The following is a 23,607-nucleotide window of genomic DNA, read 5'->3' as shown; positions in this document are numbered from 1 at the left end:
TTGCTAACCTTGAACTCTTACATATCTGATATATATGATAACATCTTATTTTGCTCTTCAGTAATTTGAAATTGGCTTTCATGTACTGGTAAAATGAAAGGATGTGGTTATTGGAATTTTATTTTTGAAAATTATAGTATTTTGTTGTGAAATATTTCAAATATTAGTCTCTCTATTGATTGGCCTCTTTATTTACTTAGGCTCGAGAGTCCCTTTGATATGTAGAGTATCTAGTTATTGATTTTAATTAGTCTTTTCAGGATTTTGTTATTTCATAATTCTTGAGTTAAAATTTGAATGCAACAATTATTTAATTATTCTTAAGTCCCCTAACCTCTAAATTCACAGTCAAATTTTTAACCAGGTTGTTTTTTGGTTATAATGGATTATAAGACTATAAAACTACAGCGAGAAACAAATAGGATCTAGACTTTCTCCATCAAGTGTGTATTTTATTAGGAATTAATTTATTTTAATGCCGAGGATTTAAAGTATTTTACATTTGACAACTAAAAACACAAACAACAATACTGTAAGCACCTCTGTAGGACATTAGTAAAAGCTATGAGGAATAGTCAAAACATTTGGATAGCCTCATTTTTTTCCTTGTTGGGTCCTCAGTATGACAGTATCTGTAGTCACGTGGTCTGGTCCGAAGGTGCAACAGGCGATGCTCTGATCAACTATTTCTTCTTTTTTAAAGAACAAGAATATTGAAACTCCCAGCATGAGGAACAGGAAATCTTCCTTACTCTTCTTCATTTGAGCCAATTTCATTATTTAGGGCTTGTGATTTACAAACTCCCTTTCCACCTCTGATGTCTGTATTAGGTCAGTGTCTTTAGTTGCAAGCAGTAGAGAACCTACTCACATGGGCTTTTGCAGTAAAAGGAAGATAGGCGCACATCACTGAGGAGCCCAGAGGCAGGCCAGCCCTCGATCTTGCTCGTGTCAGGGCCCTGGCTTCAGTTCTCTTCGTAGTGGTTGTGGTTTTGCCCTCCTCTTGTATCAGCTTCATCCTTTTGCTACTTCAAAAAATGCCTGCTGTCAGCTACTACGTGCTTCCCCTTTCAAGTCTAGGAAGCAGAGAGAGCTGGTTTCTTTCAACACCAAACTAAGGTGTCTGAGCGTCCCTGCAGAAATGTGCATTTGGGCCACGCATGTGTCGGTGTTATGCTCTTTAGCTCAAACAGATCAGGATTTGTGTCTCTGGAGCAGAGGGTGATTAAATTCTCACCCTCACTGCTTGTTGCCTCACAGTGGGGGGTGGTTGGACTGGCTATGAGGGAGACGGCCACGTGTCCACCACGAAACTCTGCAGCACGTCATAAACGTCTGGCTCCCTTTCCTGTTAAATGGCCCCCGCTCTCCACCCAGCTCCTAAAATCTGAAACCTGTAAGAATCACTTCCACCCTTCCTTCTCCCTCAGCTTCACATCCATGCCGTTACCAGGGTCTGTCATTTCTACACCTTGAATCTCGATTCTGTGTGCGTCTCTCCAGCCCCACTGCTACCACCCAGCCCGCTGCCATCCTCTTCTGCCTGAACTGGTGGCGTGGTCTCTAAGCGCTCTTTTTGCTTGAGCTTTCTTCCCAATCCATTCTTAGAAGTAATAAACATCGCGAGCCCCGCTATCTAACCTGGGAACTTGAACATTAGCAGTAACTTACATTTGTCTCTCTTGTCCCATCCCACCGACCTGCACGTAAATAAGGTGAACCTGATTCTGATTTTGTGTTATCGTGTTTTTGCTTCTTAAAGAACAGTTTTTTCCACATAGAGAGGCATAAGCACAGTGTTGTTTAATTGTAATTATTTTTACTAATTGTAAAAAGAAAGTCATGCTGTCTGTACTATTATCTGACTTACTTCCTTCATGCATAATAGCTTTTCAAGATTCGTTCATGTTGCATGTAGCTGTAGTTCAGTTATTTTCACTGTTGCATAACGTTCTGTTGTGTTACTGTCCATTTTGTTTTCCCTGGGTTCTGGTTCTGAGAAACAACACTGCCTGGAATGTTCTTATATGTGTGTCCTGGTACATGCGTACAAGTGTTCTACACTGCTCTCTTGGTCCTAACCTGAGGAATGGAGTTGCTGATTGGGTGGGGGAGGTACATGAAATTCAGCCTTAGAAGATAGTATCAAATTATTTGAATAAATTGTACCAATGCATGAGAGATCCTCTCGATCCACATTGTTTCTGAAAGCCTTACAGTTGTCAGACTTCACTTTTTGCTAAATAACATCTCAATTGTTGTTTGATTTGCATTTTCTTGATTCTCAAGCATGTCTTTGTGTGTTTCTTGGCCAAATATATTACTTCTGGGAAGTGCCTGTTCATGTCTTTTGCCCACTCTAGTGTGTTGTTTCTTCTTTTTGTGCTGATTATAGGGGCTCTTCAGAGACTCCAGGTAGCAGTCCTTTCTTGCTTATCTGTGTTGCACATATCTTCTATTTGTAGCTTGACTTTTTACTTTCCTTAGGGTATTTTTTTCTTAAAATTTTTTTTTAGTTATTTTAATTTTTAATTTTTATTTTTGGGGGGAGGTGGGGTGGGGCAGAGGGAGAGAGAGAATTGTAAGCAGGCTCCACACTCAGTGCAGAGCCTGATATGGGGCTTGATCTCATGACCGTGAGATTTTGACCTGAGATGAAATCAGGACTCAGAAGCTTAACTGACTGTGCCACCCAGGTACCCCCTCTTAAAGTGTTTTCTTTTTTTTTTTTTTTAAAGATTTTATTTATTTGACAGATAGAGACACAGTGAGAGAGGGAACACAAGCACGGGGAGTGGGAGAGGGAGAAGCAGGCTTCCCGCGGAGCAGGGAGCCCGATGTGGGGCTCGATCCCAGGAGTCTGGGATCATGACCTGAGCCGAAGGCACATGCTTAACGACTGAGCCACCCAGGCGCCCCTTAAAGTGTTTTCTAATGAAAAATTTCAAATATATACAAACATAGAAAGAATATTGTAATAAAACTCAAGGTATCTATCACTCAGCTTCAGTAATTACATCATCGATCTTATTTCATCTGTGTCCCCAGGCTCTTCCCCCCCCACCTTCCTTGGCTTCTTTTGAAGCAAACTCGTGTCATTATTTCATGTGCAAAGATTCCAGTGCACACATTCTGTTGTGTTATAATACTATTTTCCCCCCAGATTTTTGCTCTAAGAAATACTACTGCTTGGAATGTAATGAAATTACATCTTAAATGGAACAAACCTATAAAAAATCATATATCTAATGAAACTAGGTTTGGATAAAATCTTCAAAATACATCAGTGTTGAACCTATCAGTGGAAGGCTCAAGGTTATTGTTTATCATCTAAAATAACAGTATAAAACACTGTTGCTACTTTGAACAATCCAAAGATTTCTTTAGTGTAAAGAGTTTTAGGTGTATAATTTTTGATGGGTAAATATGGAAAAAGTTGCTGTGTAGTTTGGAAATATGGCTAAGAACTATTTTTAAACCTTGCTTTAGCAACTTAATTTGGATATATTTAAAAGTTCCATAGGTTTCTCTTAATACTGAATGCTAAAAACAAAACAATATAAAAAAAGCAAAAACAATTTCATTTTAAGTAAGTAATTGTATTCCTTATATTCAGAATATGCCCAGCTAGCATATTATGGAATGGACGTTGCTAAAGAAAGATAATATTAGGTTACAGTCTTCCTCATTAGTGATTTTTAAACAAAACTATAATATCCTGGGAGGCACAAATACTTCGTGTATTTATGTGTAGTATTTACTCTTATCTCCGCTTGTTCTCGGATGGATTCAGGATGGCAGGAAAAAATACAGCCAAATACAAGTAGGAGAGAAGTAGGGCTGAGTGGGAAGAGTGGGATGCTCACAGTAGCAGCACATTTAGCTCTTACAAGGGTGTAAACATAGCTCTTCTAGGAAATTTCCAGGGGTTGGTGGGGAATGAGGTAGGGGTTTTGGATGTTTTAAAAAGGTGAAGTCCTAAGGGGAAAACTAGTGTAAAATGAAGAGGAACAGCGGCCCTGGTGGAACAGGAGGAGGGCAGCCCACGTGCCTATGCCGCTCCCCTGTGCAGCCACGTGGGTGTCGAGATGTGATGTCACCACAGCCCGTTCACTGAGCCACAGTCTCAGCACTTGGTGGCAGGATTATTCCCGGAGCAAAAATGAGTGAACTTGAAGTTCACTTACCACTCTTCCCATAACTTGCTCTTTATTTTGTAGCTTTTCTTTTCTTTCAAGAGAAGTCATGCATTCATGCTAATTTTCGAAGAATCTTCTTGATTTCAGGATTGCAGACCTGCAAAGGGTTTCACCATTAGTTACTATTTCAGAAAAAAAAATTTTTTTTTTTCTTATTATTTAGGCCTTATCTTACTGTTTCCTTTTTATACTTTTTTTTTTTTTTTTAAAGATTTTATTTATTTATTTGGGCGCCTGGGTGGCTCAGTTGGTTAAGCGACTGCCTTCGGCTCAGGTCATGATCCTGGAGTCCCGGGATCGAGTCCCGCATCGGGCTCCCTGCTCAGCAGGGAGTCTGCTTCTCCCTCTCCCGCTCCCCCCTCTTGTGCTCTCTCTCTCTCTCTCAAATAAATAAATAAAAATAAAAAAAAAAAAAAAAAAAAAAAAAAAAAAAAGATTTTATTTATTTATTTGACAGAGAGAGACACAGCGAGAGAGGGAACACAGCAAGGGGAGTGGGAGAGGGAGAAGCAGGCTTCCCGCTGAGCAGGGAGCCCGATGTGGGGCTCGATCCCAGGACCCTGAGATCATGACCTGAGCCGAAGGCAGACGCCCAACGACTGAGCCACCCAGGCGCCCCTATACTTTTTTTTTAAAGAAAAGGCAGGAAAACACACACTTTTTCTCAGTGTTACTTTTTCCTTGCCTTTGTTTCTCTCTGAAAGTGAGGAGAGAGGTAGTAACAGAGGCTTCTCTAGTCCATTCAGTTCCTCCAAATTAATCTGATTAAGACATTGTTTTCATCGTGTAACTTCCCACCTCAAGAACCTTCCAAAACTCCCTGTGATTTTTGAATGAGATTCCTACTCCTCAGTTCTAATGGCATCAGTCCTTAATTCCCTGCTCATACCAAGCTCTAAGTAAGCTACTTGAGGCACTTTTCTTTTCTTTTTTTAAAATTTTATTATGTTATGTTAGTCACCATACAATACATCATTAGTTTTTGATGTGGTGATCCACGATCCATTGTTTGCATATAACACCCAGTGCTCCATGCAGTACGTGCCCTCCTTAATACCCATCACCGGGCTAACCAATCCCCCCTCCCTGAGGCACTTTTCAGTTTTTCCAACATGACATACTCATTTCTTCCTCCAAGCACACACACACACACACACACACACACACTCCAACCCCCACCCCACTCAAGTTTTTACCTGCTGTGTAACCTTATAATCACCAACCCCATTTTCATTCCTTTGATGACATATAGCATTCGTCTATATCATTATTTTGACCTTAAATTATATAATGCTCAGAGCTGCTTCATGAGTGTACAAATAAGATTGAAGGCCCTTGAGAGCAGAGATTTTACCTTATGTTTCTTTGATTCCTCAATAAACACAGCACTAAATTCTTAATAAATATTTGTAAGGTTGAAATGAAAATTATCAGGCATTCTTATTGTGATAAAATTGAATAATATTCTAAGTTGATTTTACTTGATTAAGCTGTTTGACATTTGCCAAATGGATTCTTGATTTGCAGTTGATTATTGCATAATCCATTCACTGTGAAGCTTTGTAAATTAAGATTAATTGGAAAAATATGAGTTTCTGAAAATCAAAGAGAAATGCTCTTATTACTCTTAGCTACATGTGATAATTGGACTGGTAATAGTGTTTCTAAAGTAGAAGTCTATTTTTGTGTAAGAAGTACTAATTTATGGTTGGCAGCATCCACAATTGTTTGTTGAAGATGTAGAAACAGCTTGTTTTCTTAAGTAACAAATGCTTCCTGTGGTCTTGTTTTCAAAAGTATTAATTTGAATAGCAAGTTCTTACTAGATAGTGCCAAGCTGTAAACACCATCCAGACCAGGTTAATTTAAATATTTTTTAAAAATAGGTAGAATTTGAGACTTTGCTAAACTGAAATGAGCAAACTCTCATCCAAAGGGCGCAGGTGAGGATTGTAGAGGCTTCTGAAGGTACCTGCCTGTTAAAACATAGCCATGTTTATTCAGGGTGACTCACTGTCTGCTTAGCTTGGCACAGAGCTAATCATGGTGTTTTTTCAGTATTGGATAATAAGAACTCTTTTTAGAAGTCATGTGTATGGTTTATTGTCAGACTATAAAATGATAGGTCTATATAAGTGAATCATGCAGGGAAGTCTGAGAAAGAGAAGCATGATGTTTCTTTTTGAGGGAGGGTGCTCCCTGGAGAGACCGTTTGGGTGGGGTTAAAATAACAAGTTTCCTCTCTCCCATCATCCTCAACAAATATTACCTGTTTGTCCTTTCATTTTAGTATCTTTATGTAGGGGTTAATAGTCACTGTTGTGTTACTTATTAAATATTGACCTACTAATCAACTCTGCAGTTATCATAGGCCAGATTTTAAGTTGAGCCACATTTTTTTGGTGATAAAACCTGGTTAGGGGCGCCTGGGTGGCTCAGTCGTTGGGCGTCTGCCTTCAGCTCAGGTCATGATCCCAGGGTCCTGGGATCGAGTCCAGCATCGGGCTCCCTGCTCGGCAGGAAGCCTGCTTCTCCCTCTCCCACTCCCCCTGCTTGTGTACCCTCTGTCCCTGTCTCTCTCTGTCAAATAAATAAATAAAATCTTAAAAAAAAAACAAAACCCGGTTAAGTATCTTTTCTGAATCCTTTTTGCAGAGAACTGATTGTGGGATGAACTTGGACTTTACATTGAAAGGACTGAAAACACAGTTGGTGAGGTTATATATGCCACGGCCAGGGCAGCTAACTCTTTAGTTTTAAATGTAACTTGACTAGTGTATACAGATTAAATTCAGATGTCTGGTGGGAAGGATCAAGAATGAGTTTTTCCAAGAAGAAAGAATCAATTAGATAGAGGACATAATCACAGGGTATTAGGCGGCTAAGCGGCTGCAGTTCTGTATGACCTCTAATTGCAGAGCAAGAATGCAGGAGTGCTAATCCAACACTAGAAAACACAGTAAAAGCGACACTTTCCCTTTGCTTTGTTTGGGGGCAGCTATAGGAAGTTTTAGTTAGGCTTAAAGTTGATGGAGGAGCCTTAGTGCCAAGAAAAGCATTCAGAGCAAAGGAAAAAACGCTGACATGTGGCCTACAAAACAAACAGTTGAAAGGAAGGAGCTAAGGTTCTTTCTATTTGAAGAGAAAAATATAAGTAACGTGATTTCAGGAAGAATTCTGAGAATATCCCTTCACCAATTTTATTAGTTGATTAGATTTTATGTAAGTATCTTTAATAAGTACTTAAGGTTTCTTTAAATATACCATTTATTAATTTGCTTATATCAGTATTTCCTTTTGAAAGGTGAAGAAACCTTTTGATGGTTGAAACTGTGAACCTAAAGTTGTAAATGATGGTCAGCATTTATAAGTGGAGAACGTTAGTTTATCATTTGGACCTGAACCCACTGCCTTATTTGAGGATGCACAGTTATATACTTATAAACAGATTCTTGAACACAAGGGCTCAGTAAACATCATTCCCAGATCTCTCTGTCTACAGGTCCTCATGATCCTTAATCTCAGATGCCTCTCCTTTCTCCTTACTTAAAACACTCTCAACCTTGCCTGTAATATTCTCTTTATCCTGTTGAATTACCCACTGACATGTACATGCATAGCCCCTCACCCTCCATAAGATATGCATTGCGAAGCACACAGATGTTTGCACACCTCAAAAGAGCATGCAGGCAGAGAGAAGATTCATGGTGCAGTGGGTGGGAGATTATGTGTGGAGATCGCCATGTGGCTGTTGTGATTGGAAAAATGGTTGGAAAGTAGATCTGAGAGGTGATGAGTTGAGGAACCACACATTACGGATAAGAATTAGTTGAGGGGTGATGCACTCTTCTTTTAATACATCTGTGGGCTGCTTGATCTGAGACCAGCCATAGAGACTATTAATAATCCTAATGAGTGGAAAAGGATACAAGTGCTGATTCAGGTCAATTGAGAAGGATATTGTTATCCCATATTTGAATATAAGACTTTCTGAATCTAGAACGAATATTTGCATTTGAGCTGAGTTAAAGAATATTTGAATAAGGGATGGGAAGTGTTGTAAATATTAATGTTTCTAAAGCATTTTGAAGATTAGGAAAAAAGTGTTACTATAATAATTTTCAGAAGTAAAGGTGTCATAGTACCCATTGCGCCCTGCCATGTGGCATTTATCGATGGGCATTTATCAATAACAGAGTTGGCTTTGACCTGACTCTCTTGCCAGTATGCTGGGCTGTGCTACACTCTCCCGTTTGCACAAATGGCCTCAGTTTCTCAGTTTCTTCTTTGCAGCAGGAATAGATCTCATTTTTTGTCTTTGAAGGAAGAACGTGAGATTCGGAGATAGAGTTATACAATCACAATATGATTTATTCTCTTTCATCTTTTATTATGTCCTTTGATTTATCATTACCTGCAAAATAAAAGCTAAAGTCTTAGTCCTGCCTTCAAAGTTCTGTGTTGGTAGTTCTCAGCTCTGGGTGCATATCAAAATAACCCGAGAAACTGTTTAAAAATACCAAGCACGGGGTGGGATTTAGGCATCTGGATTTTTGTATCCACATTCATGAGGGATACCAACTTGTTTTCTTTTGTTGTAATGGATTATTGTGTTTTTGGTATCAAAATAATGCAGGTCTCATAAAAGATTTGGGAAGTGTTTCTCCTTTTTTTATGCCCTCAAAGAGTTAGCATAGAAATGCAATTATTTCTTCTTTAAATGTTTAGAATTCACCAGCATCGCTTTCTGCATGAGGAGCTTTCTTTTTTGGAAGGCTTAAAAATACAGATTTAGTTTCTGTGATGGATATGGGCCTATTGAGGAGACCTGTTTGTTCTTGCATGAACTGTAATGGTTGGTGTTTTTCAAGGAGTGGTTTGTGTCTGTGCTGTTCTAATTTAAGTTGTTGAATTTATGGGCTTTATAATATTTCCTTATTTCTGTCATGTTTGTAGAATGCGTGGTTGATAACTGTTCTTTCATTCTTGATATTGGTAATTTGTGTCTTCTTTCTCTTTTTCTTAGTCAGTCTGGCTAGAGATTTATCAATATTATTGATTTATTCAGAGAACCAGCTTTTGGTTTCATTAATTTTTCTCAGTTGTTTTTCTGTTTTTAATTTCACTGGTTTCTGCTCTTAAGCATATTATTTTTTCCCTTTTGCTTGTTTTGGGTTTAATTTGTTGTTCTTTTTCTAGTGTCTTAAGATTATTGAATTGAGAACCATCTTTTCTAGCATAAGCATGTTTAATACTTAAAGTGAAAAGTGTCCACCTTGCCATGCTTTCCTTTGGCTGCCTTCTTTCCACCCTGGATGCAACCAGTGTTCTATTTTTCAACATCCTTTCCCAGAATGCTAGATAGCATTACAGCAGTTATTTTATTCCATGCTTTGCCTTTTTTTTTTAAACTTGGTAATCTATCTTGTATATAATTCTTTATCTTTCATATATTATTTTTCATTCTTTTTTATGATAGCATAAATAGCCAGTCTTCTATTAATGGGCATTTAAGGATAGGGCCTGGGTCTTGGTATTTTTAATATTTTTATTCTTTTTATGCATTTTATTATTAATTTTATGCATGCAGTTTATGTATCTTAAATGTCTTTTAACCTGTGGGTTTCCCTTCATTTTCCACCTTAAACCATTAGCTGGGTCCAGTAATGGTAACCTTCACTTTCCCAGGATTTATTTTTTAAACAGTTTTTATTGAGAATTAGAAAATGCCTACAGAAAGATAGTAAATGAAGTCCAGTGTAATGTGGCACTGGGAAGCAGATGCCCCACGTAGGTTCTCTGGTGGCTGAGGGACAGAGTACTGTCAGCATCTGGGGGCCCCTGGTGTGGTCCTTTCTGTGTCACCCCTTTCCATTCTCCCAGAGGTAATCGATATCCTGATTTTTATGGAAACCTCTTCTAAGATTAATTTTTTACTTTCTTCTGGATATTCTCACATCATGAAATCGGTGTCTGCAAAAAAACGTTTGGGCAAGTTTACCTTAAAAAATGTTGTTTGCTGTGCATCAGGGCTTCATCTATACTGTTGGTGAGCACTTCCTCTTTGTTCTCACTCTGCTGGTCACCAGGCACGACTCCTCGCACTCTGGACTTCAGGAATGTTCTCTCTCGTTGCTTCATCTTTCTGGGCCGCTTTACTTCAGGATAGAAACCGCATCCCTCATGGTTCTTAGCTGTAAGCAATAGAAACCATCTCTGGCTAATCTGTTAAAAGGATATGCGTGACCCACAGACTCTCTGAGAAGGTTGGGAAAGTGGGCTTGATGACCACACTGCCCAGAAAAATATCTCAAAATTTTGTCACAAAACGGGTCTCGTGAAGACACCTCTGCACCTCTCTGGGGCACAGATATTGTTGCCTGTGCTCCGAATGCCACTGCCGCTGGGCTGGGGACCTGCCGGAGGAATCCGTCTCTGCTGCCTCAGGAAGCTGCATGTAACCCCTCTGGGTGCGGCCACCCTTGCAGGTGGACTCTTTGGAGTTCCTGCTTCTAAAAGCTAATCATTTTCTATGTGGGCTCGAGTGGGTGCATCTTATTGGTGGAACTTGGGGCATGTGCCCATGTCTTAGTGTTGAAGAAAAATGGGAAAGCAAACAAGTGAGGTTTTCTTTTTTTCTTTCTTCACACTTTGGTGGTGGGACATGTATTGGTCTCAGAAGATAGGGCATGCTTAAATATACACGTGGCATTTGGATGGTTGGTGACCAAAAAGAAATGTCCACTGTAAAAGTTCTGTATCAGTCTTAGAAATCCATTCCTTTTAATAGTTGATGTTCTTTATAGCTACTCATGTTGCTTATACAGTACGGTAGGTATTTGACATGGGCATGTTGCTTATATTGGCAGGTGCCATAAAAGATATGGAGCAGTGTCTGCATTTCTAAAGAACTACATATTTAAAAACCCGGTCCTGGGGTGCCTGGCTGGCTCAGTCAGTAGGCCATGCAACTCTTGATCTCCGGGTTGTAAGTTTGAGCCCCATGTTGGGTGTAGAGATCACTTACAAATAAAATCTTTAAAAGATAAAATAAAATAAAAACCCCATCCTAATTTTAGCTAATTGCAGGGATTCCTGTTTTATCTTATGAATAAACTTAATGAGTTTAATAGTTGAAAATCAGACTGTAACAAACATTAGTATTTCCTGGAGATCTTTTCACTGTGAACCTTCAGGTTTATAGACCATTTGCCTTTTCCAGGTGTCATCTTACTGTATAAAAGTTTTGGAAAATGGAAGACACTCTATTAGGACCATCAGTAAAGATAAATAGAATGACACTTGCTTTTCAAAACCAAGATGATGTAGTTCTCATTATTGTAAAGCTATTTTACTCTTACTGTGACACTTTGTACGCACAGGCTTTATAAAATGAACACAAAAGCCCATTGTTCATTTGCATGTGATGACTTTAAAAGCTGGCTAATGATGTTTTCACCTGCTGTGAGCAAGGGCGTGGCTGGCTGGCTGGAGCAGTGGACATGTCGGGTCAGGGGGGCTTGCTGACATTGCTTTGGCTCTGCAGATGATGTACAGCACTGTTTTGGATAATTCATGTATGTTCTATATTTCATCTTTCCAGTCACTGAAAAAGAATTCATATTCCTATTCTTTCCCCTTCACTTTTCTCACAGTGGTAGTATGGGAAGATCTGAGACAGATCAAGCTTCTTAGGATAAACACATGGTAACATAAGGTTGTCACAGTAAAAACAAAGATGAATGTAAAATAAAATCTTTAGAGCAGTGTGCACCCTGTGGATTGAGTACATAACAATAAACTGTTGTTATCATGGTGGGAGGACACATTTCTGAATTATTCAGGCCAGGTGGTGCCTCAGTTTTGAATACTAAAAACAACTCAGCTGTGAATTTCATAGGCTAAATTGATAGGAAATTTACTTCTGGTTCATCCATTTGGCCTCTGTGTACAGAGCCAGTAGAAATTTCTTTGCAGAATGTTTGTAAAACTCCTTTCCAAATAACTCAGGTAGTTTTAACCCTGTTTACCTAACATACACGAGGCCTTAATTCTGCAAAGGAAAAAAATCCAAGGTTTCTAAAAATCCAAGGTAATATTGTAGCATATAAAGGTAAGGGCCAGCTTACTAATTGCTTGATATTTAGTGATACCTTTGATTACTTTTGTGGTTCCAGATAGCAATTGTTTCTAATATAATTTATTTTGCAGTGAGGGCCGAGGCAAGCTGACCGTATTTTCAGTTAAAGCTATGTTAGCAACCATGTGTGGTGGAAAAATGCTGGACAAACTGAGATGTAAGTACTTCCATATTATTTGAAAGATTGTATTTTCAAATCAGGACGTTTGAACAGTTTTAAATTAATGTTTTCAGAATTTTGGATGTTGCTGTATTGAACTTTTTTGTTTTTACTACATCCTTCACTTTGTAGCAACTGGCTCGGAGTATTTAAGTTATGCTGCCTACTGTTGAGATGGAAAAATTGGTTCAACTAATTTGTTTAGGTTTTTTTTTGTTTTTTGTTTTTTTTGAAATAAAGCAACGAAACTAAAGAGATTCAGAACAGTAATGTTGACCTTGAAAAAAGTCTTTTAAAAATGTTTTCCATATTATCAAAAATTTTGCTTGGAGATGATTGTTGAGTGCTTTTAGTTAGAAAATAAATGTGACTATTTTTACCAGGTTTGGTCAAGATTAGCCCTCTTTAAAATAAATTTATTCTTCAACAGGTGATATTTGCTGTGATTAAACTTTTCCTTAGTAGCTTAGAGTTAAGCACAGTTATTTAGAAATTTAGAGCCTGTTTTTTTGTTCATTTTTCCTAAATTTTTTTCCTACTATTGGCCATTTTGTCATTTTACTGTTCCTTAGATACTATAAAATTAAATGAAATCAAATGAGGTGAAATTCACAGTTATGAATTTTTTTGCATGTGGTTTTCATTTATTCATTAGTTACTAACTGCCTAAGATATGCCAAGCATTGTTCTAACTGCTTTACATATATTTTCTCACTGAATGCTTAAAATTTCTTTGAGCAGCAGGTGGTATATTCTCCATTTTATAGATGAGTTAACTGAGGGGGTGAAGCTGGGATTTCAACTCAGGCTGTCTAGCTTCATAGCCCTGTCCTGAGCTACTTTGTTGTACTCCGTATACTAATCCTGTAATGGGAGGCACACTCGTGATACAGCACAGTGATCAAAGTGCCATGTTGTAAGGAAGAAACTCTGGCAGGTTTCAGGGAGGTGAGATTGAACCTCTGGGTTTTAATGAAGTGTTGAGATACCCTATGAATTGCTCTGTTGAAGAAACTGGGTCATCTGTCCTATAGCATTTCTCATGGACTAGATTTTGATGATTGCATCCCCATGATGTTCTTCTGTGTCCTACATTTTTTGTGTTAATTGAAAGATATAGAGGCTTGGTCGGATTTAAGCACAGGCTTTTGGGCAAGATGACTTGATAGGTGTATTTATTTTCTGTGCATTTTCTTACATGTTACCATGACATTGGAAGCTGGAAAGCTGGATGGTTCACCGGACATAGATATAAATATTCTAAAGGAAGGTCTTAGATAATCTATGTTTGGTCAGCTGTTATCTGGTTTATCTTCATTTCAAAATCAGCTGCAATGTAAAACAAATTTTTAGTAATAAAACTTCCAGTTTTATTAAATACTCTTCTGAGTATTTTTCACATGGTATCTCAAAATATTACTCTTTTAGGCTAAAATTTTTTAGTATTTTCTTAATTCTAGCATGGTGTTTTTCTGAGGAAGATAATATAATATGGATGAAATTATATTTCATTCAAACACAAAGAAAAAGAAACCTGGAATTTTATCTGTTTTTAATGATGATGACACCAGGTAAAGAATATACATTGCTATCTTTGTTAGTACTGGAGAAGGTGGCTGAAAAATGGAAAACTGATGATATAACCGCATTGTAGGAAACTCTGGAGTCTGTAAGTTTCTATGATTAAATCTGCTACATTTACATCGAGCTGGGACCTGGCACATAGTAAGTGTCAAAATTTTGCCAAATATCAATAGTTGATTGAGTACTAAAATTATTGCAATTCTCTTTTGTAACTGTTGGAGAAAAAGTGCAAATTTTAGTATTGTGTGAAATGTGGAAGGGATCCAGGTGATGGCAGGGTTTTTTGTTTTGTTTTGTTTTGTTTTTTTAACGTGGATTTTTAACTTCTTGGAGGAACACAAGTGACCAGTATTCAAGTGACACAAAGGACACGTGCCCAGGCCAATGTGACATGTCAGTGTGCTCAGAATGCCAGATCATTGCACATCAGATATGGATTGATGAGATACCAGCCATGCTAGCTCACTAATTACCATGTTTATATCATGCAGATAGATTTAAAATCGTCTTTATGTTCAAAATTACAGTTTCTTTACCATCTGTAGCTCTGTTTCATTATTTTTGTTGTACTAATTATCTTGGCTCGAGAATGAGATGTTTAACGTAAGTAAAATTTTCAGGTATTGAAGCCTATCACCACTTCTTAATTTTAGTCATCCAGAGTGGAAACCAGTTTACATGTGGTCTGTCCGTCTTGTTTTATACAGAGCTCACGAGTTATAATTTACATATTTTTCATAGCTCAGGGATGTCATCCTCTGGTGCATTTGGGGCTAATTGTGAGGCTCTGGGTTTCTTGTCCCTTCTGATGTTTTCAGACGACTGCTTTCTCGGTTCTTGAGCTTTTTGTTGGTGGTGGCAGCAGGGGTGATGGTGTGTGTGTCCCCTTTATCACTGGTAAATGTGACAGGATTATCAGAGTATCAGTCTCTAGAAATCTCTCTTTGCTTCTGATTTACATTTAATATGGAGAAAACATAAGCAAACTTCTGCGCATTTTATTTAAGGTATGAGTGTAAGTGACGACTGGAGCTTTTGTAGTGGGATTGGCAGTTTGGCTGTTGTAGGAATCCTTTTCTCCCTGGCTTTCAGGTCACAGCTGTGTCCTGCTTAGTTGAGATGGCTGAATAATAGCGTAGACAGAAGTGAGCCAGAACACTGTACTGTAATATCCAGTACATTTGCTCACTTTCTTCTCTCAGCTTGTTCCACTGACTTTGGTCTCACTTTGTCCATCTTCCTGCCCCTGACCGCACTTTCTGCTGTTACCTCTGTTAACGTTCCTTTTAAATGAGGTTTTCATGTTTATGGAATACAACTTAGTGTTTCTACTTTTCTTCCCTTTATTTTGATCTTTCTGAATTTTACCTCTTATTTTAGATTTCTTTTTCCTGTAATTTTCTCCCCTCCCCCTTTTTTATTTGGTATATTTTTTGTTTGCTTGTTTTGGGGTCAAGATAGCATTTAGAACAACTTAACCACTATTTGTACTGTAAGCTTGAAACATTTCTTGATTAGATTTTTCAGGTCTCTCTTAAGACAATTTCTGTCCCCAGCTAGCACTCATTTATAGAAATAATTCACTTTTGTGGCCATTAGGGACTATATCCTAGATTCACAGTTAACTTAGGGTCAGATTCTAAATACCAATGATTTAAAATCAGAATACAGACTTTAATTATAAGCATGATCAAAGCAGTAATGTCAGAAACCCTAAAAAATAACTCAGAGAACAAAATTTACAGACTGTAAAGCCCATTATTTATGATTTGTCATTTAATTGTCATTTAATTTATGTGATTTATTTATTTTGTCCATTTCTGCTATTCGTTTTCTAGGAAACTTAGTCTCTTATTCAGACCTCATCTATCTTGCATTAAAAGATAGGAGCAGATGATTCATGTAGTTTATTTTTAAATTTTTTAAAAACCTGGTGTAACCATTTTGAAGGACAGTCTAACAGTATGTATCAGGAAGGCTATAAAAATATCCATATCCATTGACTCAGTCTATTTGTTGAGTTTACCCGGGGGAATTAATCAGAGTGCACCCTAAATTTTATGTATATTTGCTATGACATTTTTTATAATACACGAAAACTTGAAAGAGCTTCAGTGTCCAAAACTCAGAGCTCGGTTATAGCTCGGGATACCCCTCATGACTGAATATAATGTCCTCAAAAACGTGTTTCAGATCAAAATGCATAAATGTAATATAGTTTTAGACAAAAATTTGTTATGCATATAGAAAAAGAAATAGTATACCAAAATGATAACAGGTATTTTTTTCTGGATTGTAGCATAAGAATGTTTTTGTAATAATATTTTGCATGTTTTTGATAGACCACACTTTGAATAGCTGGAGAAGAGATGATCTGAGGTGCTGTTTGTGCCCAGAACTGGCAGTTCTCACCGACATTTCGATTGCTTGCTTCCTTGCAGACTGTAGAGGGGCCATCCTTTGCAGCTATAATTAACAGATTCACCTGTTCAAAATTTAGCCTCCTCTGCAATAATAGTCTTTTCACTGGCTGTCACTGCAGAGTTACCCTGGCTGGTTTCTGCTAACCATCCCTTCTCGTCATTAGACAGAAATGACTCTTTCATCTGAATGAGTGATGTCCACATTTGCATTTCTCATATAACCAAAATGTTCTAGAACTGGAAGCAAGTAAGAGATAAGTCCCAAATCAGTATTTTATCAATAAGAAGAAAAAGAAAAACAAAACCAAGGGAGGCCTTGAGACTTGTCTGAAGTAGTTGCTGACTGAGTCAGCTCTACGGAGAGGCCCAAGGCATGCTGACTCCCAGCCTTCAGCCTCACTCTGACTCACTGAAGGATGTAGGAATATTCATGAGTTTGGGAATAAAATATTCACTTGGATTTGGTTACGTATAGGTACTTATAAACATGCAGATTTATATACATGTTTTTGTGGGTTAGATTACTTACTTGGCAGAAAGATGATAGGCGGGAAGAGTCAGTTGCCAGAGAAAGCTAACATATAAAAGGAAATGGTATTCTGTTTATTGACTTGACTCTATTGTAAACAAGCCTATCATCTTGCAAAAACATGTGATTGGTTACGTGGGGAGAAAAAAAGAGTGGATAGATGCAGTGAGTAAAACCAGGATCATTATCACCAGAAAAAGAAAACAAAATTGAAACATATGTGATGATGGTAGAATACTAGCATTGTTTTGCCATTATACAAAGGACAGAATATATTTTAAAGTGTGTATACATAAGCCTTTAGGGACTTGATTGTGGGTATTTCACAAGGGAGAAAGCCTACATTTTTATCTGGAAACAACTAATGGGGAATTAGCATACCTTCTTTCAGAAGTGTATAAATAGAAAGAGAATTACTGGGGAAATTAACCAGCGTTCTGGGGAGTAATTTAGTCCCTTAATGCCAGAGGGGTTGAGGGCTTTAATTAGAGGATTAGTTTAATTTTTTATTAAATTTATTGTCTTTTATTTATTTCTTTGGTAAGATCTTTTTATTTGTGTATAGTAAATCACACTAACTTTCATTGTTATACTTCATTTAAGATAAAAAAAATTAGCAGTAATTTTATACCATTTTTCTTACAGATAAAAGAAGCCTAATCTTTAAAAAAAAATATATATGTACTGTTGTAAACCAGTAACTCAGGAAATAATCAGTTACTTCACTATGCTTTCAATCTGGGGTCTAGCAGTATTTCTCTTATTAAATCAAACAAAGAAACATGTTTCTGCTTGTCTCTTGTAAATGTAATATGGCCATATTATGTTATAGTTTCTTTTTAATGAATTTTTAAAAAATTGATTACTCTAAATATATTTTATGACATGGTAACCAAGTGTAACAGAAAATAATACTTTTTTGAAGGGAGATGTTAGTCATTTTATTATCCAGTCACTCCCTTTTATTACTCTGAATGAGTCAGGTGTAGATTTGTCAGTGCAGTGGATACACAGATGTTTTGTGATTGTGGAACTGTAGATAGCTGTATTTATGTACTTGGTAGCATTAGTTTTCCGTCTTGAATATTTCCACCTTTTAGTTAGTGAGCACAACCTAATCACATGCTAGTTTATCAGTTATTAATACACTGAGTGGCAACAAAAAACTTAACTAACAGTGGCTGAAACACATTGGGATTTATTTTTCTCCTGTAAAAATAAGTCCAAAGGCTGGTAAGTCAGAGTTGGTACCATGACTGAAGGATGTTGTCAGAGACTCAGGTTCCATCCTCTTGTCCTGCTCTGCCATGTAGCTTTCCTCCTTACGATCTTAAGTGATTGCTGGATGGGCCTCACATTCTCTTTCCAGGCAGAAAGAAGAAAGAAATGCCTCTCTCAGGAAAGCAGAAGCATTCCCAGAAATCCACTTTAGGGTTACATTGTGCAAAAGAGACACAGGGTTCACCTGGGAAGCAAGCAGGGGAAAATAGGTATTGAGTAGTTACACACCTCACCACATCCCATACTGACCCTTTGTTTTCATTCAGGTTATTTTCCTCATTATAAGAATAGAACCCAGCTATTTCAAAATGAAGTCACTATGCGCTCCCCTCCTTAAGGGCATCAATTTTTCATATAATTGGCAATATCTTCAAAGCTCTGTATCTTGAGCTGTGGCCCAGTACTCTGGTTCTAACTGCCTGCAGGGTGGTTCTACCTGGACATTTGCTGGTTGGTTCAAATATACTTATGTACAAAGCTAAGTATCTTTGTTTTCATTTTCTTTTTTTCAGTCAGGATTTTCAGCATTTTCCCATACTAGAAACTTAGAATAATCCTAACTTCTTTTTTTTTTTTTTTTTAAGATTTTATTTATTTATTCATGAGAGACAGAGAGAGAGAGAGAGAGACAGAGGCAGAGGGAGAAGCAGGCTCCCCGCGGAGCAGGGAGCCCGATGTGGGACTCGATCCCAGGACCCTGGGATCACGACCTGAGCCGAAGGCAGACGCTTAACCGACTGAGCCACCCAGGCGTCCCTAATCCTAACTTCTTAAATTCCTTTATTCCCTAATCCAATTTGCCATCAGCCGTAGTTTCCTGCATTGAAATATCTTGGAGGTGACCCTGACCCCCCCCCCACACTGTCACTGCTGAAGTTCACACACTCCCTACCTCATTTGTGCATCATTCACAGGGTTTACTAGCTGATTTCTCCAATCCTGTTCTTCCTCTTTTATCCATTCTGCTGGTCACTAATAGTCTAATTTTATTAAAACTTAGTTTTCTTAAATATTTCTCCCCTATGTAAGAGTTTTTAAGCCAAATTCAAAGTGCTTTCTCTTTCAAAGCTTTCTTTCATACCAGATACTTTTCTTATTCTGTCTTTATTTCCCTTTATTTCTCAAACTAAATTATCTTTCTTGTTGAAGAATGCACTCAGTGCACTGTTTCCTGCTTACCTCCCCTAACAAATACTAGTGGCCATAGAAAGTTTCCCCCTCTTCTCTGGTTGTGTCCCCCAGTCCCCACTTCCAACCTGTTTTGATCTCGTCGTTCCAAGCTCTACCTTTCAAGGCCTAGCTTCTAAATTCCTTTCTTTTCGATCTTTCTTGACAGTTGCTGCCTCTGTGTTTTCATAGTTGTTCTAAACTATATTTTGAAGAAGCTGTGTGGTACGATGGGATTGCTTTGAAGTCAGAGAAGTATAACTTTAGATCTTGACTTAGCTACTTACCAACTTTTTAGTCATAAGCAAGTTAACCTTTCTAAGCTAGTTTCTTTATCTGTACAGTTTAAATAATTACATGTACACACATACGCCTTACCTTCTTGTGAGTGTAAAATGAGGTAATGTTTAGTAATGTATAGTAGCACTTAGTATTAGGGATCATAGCTTGAAAACAAAAACCCAGGATAATAGTGTCTTAAACAAAGTTGAAGTTTATTTTTCTTTTATATAAAAGAAGTCTAGGGTTAGGTAGTCCAGGGCTGATATGGTAGTTCATCTGGGACCTAGGCTTTCTCTACCTTAGTTTTCTATCCTTCAAGAGTATCAAAATTGTAATTACCACATAGTCCAAGGCGGCTGCTGGAGCTCCAGCCATCATAACTACATTTCAGATAACAAAAGGAGGAAGAGCATGAGGGGGGAAAAAGGGCCTGCCTTCCAGCTTAGTCAGCTTTCTTTAACCAGCTTTCCTGGAAGTCCTTCACAACCATTCTAATGATAGTCTCATTGGCTAGTACTTAGTCACATGACCACCACTTGCTAAAAGGAGGCTGTACATTTTAGTCTCTTAGTTATTGGGTACATTGTTGCACAAAGCAAAATTAATGTTCTATTACTAAGAAAGAAGGAGATAATATTGGGTGGCTATAGGCAGCCTCAGCCATGGTTACTTGTGGTAACTTTGTGGTGCTTGACAAATAGTGAGGCTTAACAAGTATCTTTATGCCTCTATTCTTTCTGTTCCACTTAGTGTCAATTTAGTGCTTTATTCCTCTTTACTTCAGATGTATCATATTTTCAGCTACATTGAAAGTTTCTTGGGGGATAAAGACTGTATATCATAATTCTTTGTCATGTTTCACAACACCTAACAGAGTGCTTGGCATTTGGACTACACAGGAGGAACTTAGTATGTATTTGTTAAGTGATTGATTTTATTTTTCACTAGGACCACATAGTTCTTTTAGCCTCTCATTGAATCTCCCCACCCGCCATGAGTATTTAGTACTTTTTCTTCAACATCAAAGTAGCAGCTATCTAGAGAGGATGTACTGCAGGTTTTCATTCCTTTGATAATTTCCTGTTTTCTGATGCCTAAGAAGTTACTCTGTGGAGCTGATATTCTAACATTTTATCTTTCTTTGGTTAATGTATTTAAAATGTATTTGTTTTACACCTAGTGCTTCAGGATAAATACTTCAGATTAAACCTAAGGAATAATGCATATTTGTATGTAACATATATCAATTACATATATATTTCTAATACACTTATTCATTATGAATATATAGAATAAGACTTTTCAAAATGCCACTTTTGGCAAAGCCTCAGGAAATGATTTTTCTGTGCATATTTGATTCACTTATTTGTAAGGAAGCTCAATGGTTTGAAAAAAAAGCTTAGGTCACATTTCTTTGTCACATTGATTTTGAGCTGCTAGTGATTTTTCTTTTTCTCCCTGACCATGGATGAGAAGAGAGGAAGAGCTAACTGGAGAGAGGAGACTCTCTCCAAGAAGATAAAGAAGTAGTAAATACTGGTAATTTCTTTCCCATCTGCTTGAGTCAGACTTTATGGTAAAAATAAGATCTTACAGTATCAAAGTATCTTGGGATAGAAGAGTTTATAGGAGTTCTTTTTATTCTACTTTGGAACTCACTGAATGGAATATTTTAAACATGCTTTATGCTTGCTTCAAATTTATTCCTTCACAGGTATTCATTACATTATTAGCATATGAATATATAAATATAATACAATCTCATACCCCATAACCTATGTGCTAATATATTCATACACCCAAATGTGTATGTCTTATATAAACACATATATAAATTTTAAGAGATAAAGGCATGCTGCTACAAATTCTTCTTGGAACAAAGTTAGTTATAAATAAAATAAAAACCTTATCATCCAATTATGCACAGTTAAAAAGAGTAGGTAGGTAGACCTACAGGAATGGTTATTTGGTTTGATGTTTAGGTATATATTAAGTATGTGGGAGAGAGGGGCCTGGTCAGTAAGTAACTATACAGTGTTAATAAGAAGGAGAATACATATTAACTAAAAATCATATTAGCTTTATGGTAATTTTTAATGATACTTTTTGACTTACACAAATGACATAGAGTCATTTATTTATAAAAAGTTGATGTTTCTTTCTAGTTTGACTTTATTTGGTTTTGTTCTCATAGATGTTTTCTCCCAGATGTCAGATTCCAATGGCTTAATGATATTTAGCAAGTTTGACCAGTTTCTGAAGGAAGTTCTGAAGCTCCCAACAGCTGTCTTTGAAGGGCCATCTTTTGGTTACACAGAGCACTCAGTCCGCACCTGTTTTCCACAGCAGGTAAGGACAGTTTTGTAAAATCTAGGACTAGAAGAGCGCTCATTCATCCCTCTACCTTGTGTCAGATTTGACTAGATTGCTTCTGGTCTAGGGACATAAAGTTGGGAGGGGCGTGAAAAAGAGGACATATAAAAAAATTCACCTGAGAATTCTGGTTTGGGGGAAAGGGGAGTCTTTCCTGAAAAATGATAACATATGAAATATTTTAAATTACTAAAATTTTAAAGAAAAGTGTTTAAGATGAAGTGTTTATATTATTGCTACTGGACATATATTACTCTCCTGAATGAGTTCTTTAAACTGTGAAATACAGGAATTTTGGTATAAAACTCTATACAATACCGGACCTTTTTTTCCTGAGCACTGAAGACAAGGAATGCTACACAGCTCCCAGCTGCCAGTTCAGAATCCCTCAACGGTACACTGCCGTTTTCATGTGAAGAAAAGATAGATTGGGTTTCTTCTTTATTTGTGTGTCCTTGTGCGATCCTACCCTTGAGGTTGTATGTGTGAATTCCTGAGATCTTAAAACTGTGCCTCAAATAACTCCAAGCAGGGTGGATGCTGATTGTAACTTCATTTATTCAGGTAGACATGAGATAAAAGGAGCTTCATGCTAAACTCAGAAATTATGGAAAGTGGGGAATTAAGAAAAAGTCTGTGTTAAAACTAATGAGTAAAAGATTAATGGAAGTAGGATATTGGCATAGTCTGAAAGTATCTCCCATAAGATGTTTTTTAATTATAAAAGGAAACATAGTAACCTTAGAAAGTTACGATATTGTAATAGAGAAACCTGTCAGATCCACATTAACCAAGTGATCAAAGTCCCTGTCCCCAGTAAAGGGGACAGACTGGTATCCCTGCCTCCCGATAGGATGCACTGAGAAGTACCCAGTATCCCTGCTGTGGTACTTGGGCCAGAAAAGCACAACCTGAGTCTCATATTCCTTTTTTTTTTCCTTTCCTTTTTTATGTTTGATTTTATTTTTTACAGTTTTATTGAGATGTAATTGACATAACATTGTAAAAGTTTAAGGTGTACAACATAATGATTGGATATTTGTATATATTGCAAAACAGTTATCCACCATAAATTTAATTAACATCTGGTGTGAGTCTCATTTTGAGGAAACATCTGACAAACCCAAATGAAGGGATTTCTACAAAATAACTGGCCTGTGCACTTTATTTTTTTTTTTTAAAGATTTTATTTATTTATCTGACAGAGAGAAAGAACAAGTAGGCAGAGAGACAGGCAGAGGGAGAGGGAGAAGCAGGCTCCCCGCTGAGCAGGGAGCCCGATGTGGGGCTCGATCCCAGGACCCTGGGATCATGACCTGAGCCGAAGGCAGCCGCTTAACCGGCTGAGCCACCCAGGCGCCCCAGGCCTGTGCACTTTAAAAATGTCAATGTCATGAAAGACAAAAAAAGACTGAACTGTTCTATGTTACAGGAGTCTAAAGAGAGAAAAAAATGCAGTTTATGATCCA

At 37.5% G+C, this 23,607-nt stretch overlaps 1 protein-coding gene across 6 annotated transcripts in view; it reads left to right on the top strand.

The window, feature by feature from the left end:
* DTNB (dystrobrevin beta) overlaps positions 1-23,607 on the top strand; it is a 256,526-nt gene that overhangs the window by 71,433 nt on the left and 161,486 nt on the right. For all 6 annotated transcript variants that reach the window (XM_032391617.1, XM_032391613.1, XM_032391615.1 and 3 more), the window contains 2 exons: positions 12,411-12,496; positions 21,960-22,114. In XM_032391617.1, the coding sequence (XP_032247508.1) occupies positions 12,411-12,496; positions 21,960-22,114 (241 nt within the window). The remainder of the gene's footprint in view (positions 1-12,410; positions 12,497-21,959; positions 22,115-23,607) is intronic.

Source organism: Phoca vitulina, unplaced genomic scaffold (genome assembly GCF_004348235.1).
Source record: "Phoca vitulina isolate PV1807 unplaced genomic scaffold, GSC_HSeal_1.0 scaffold63, whole genome shotgun sequence".
Lineage (NCBI taxonomy): Eukaryota > Metazoa > Chordata > Mammalia > Carnivora > Phocidae > Phoca > Phoca vitulina.
The sequence above is the reverse complement of the archived record's forward strand: the minus strand, read 5'-3'. Positions and strand labels throughout refer to the sequence as shown.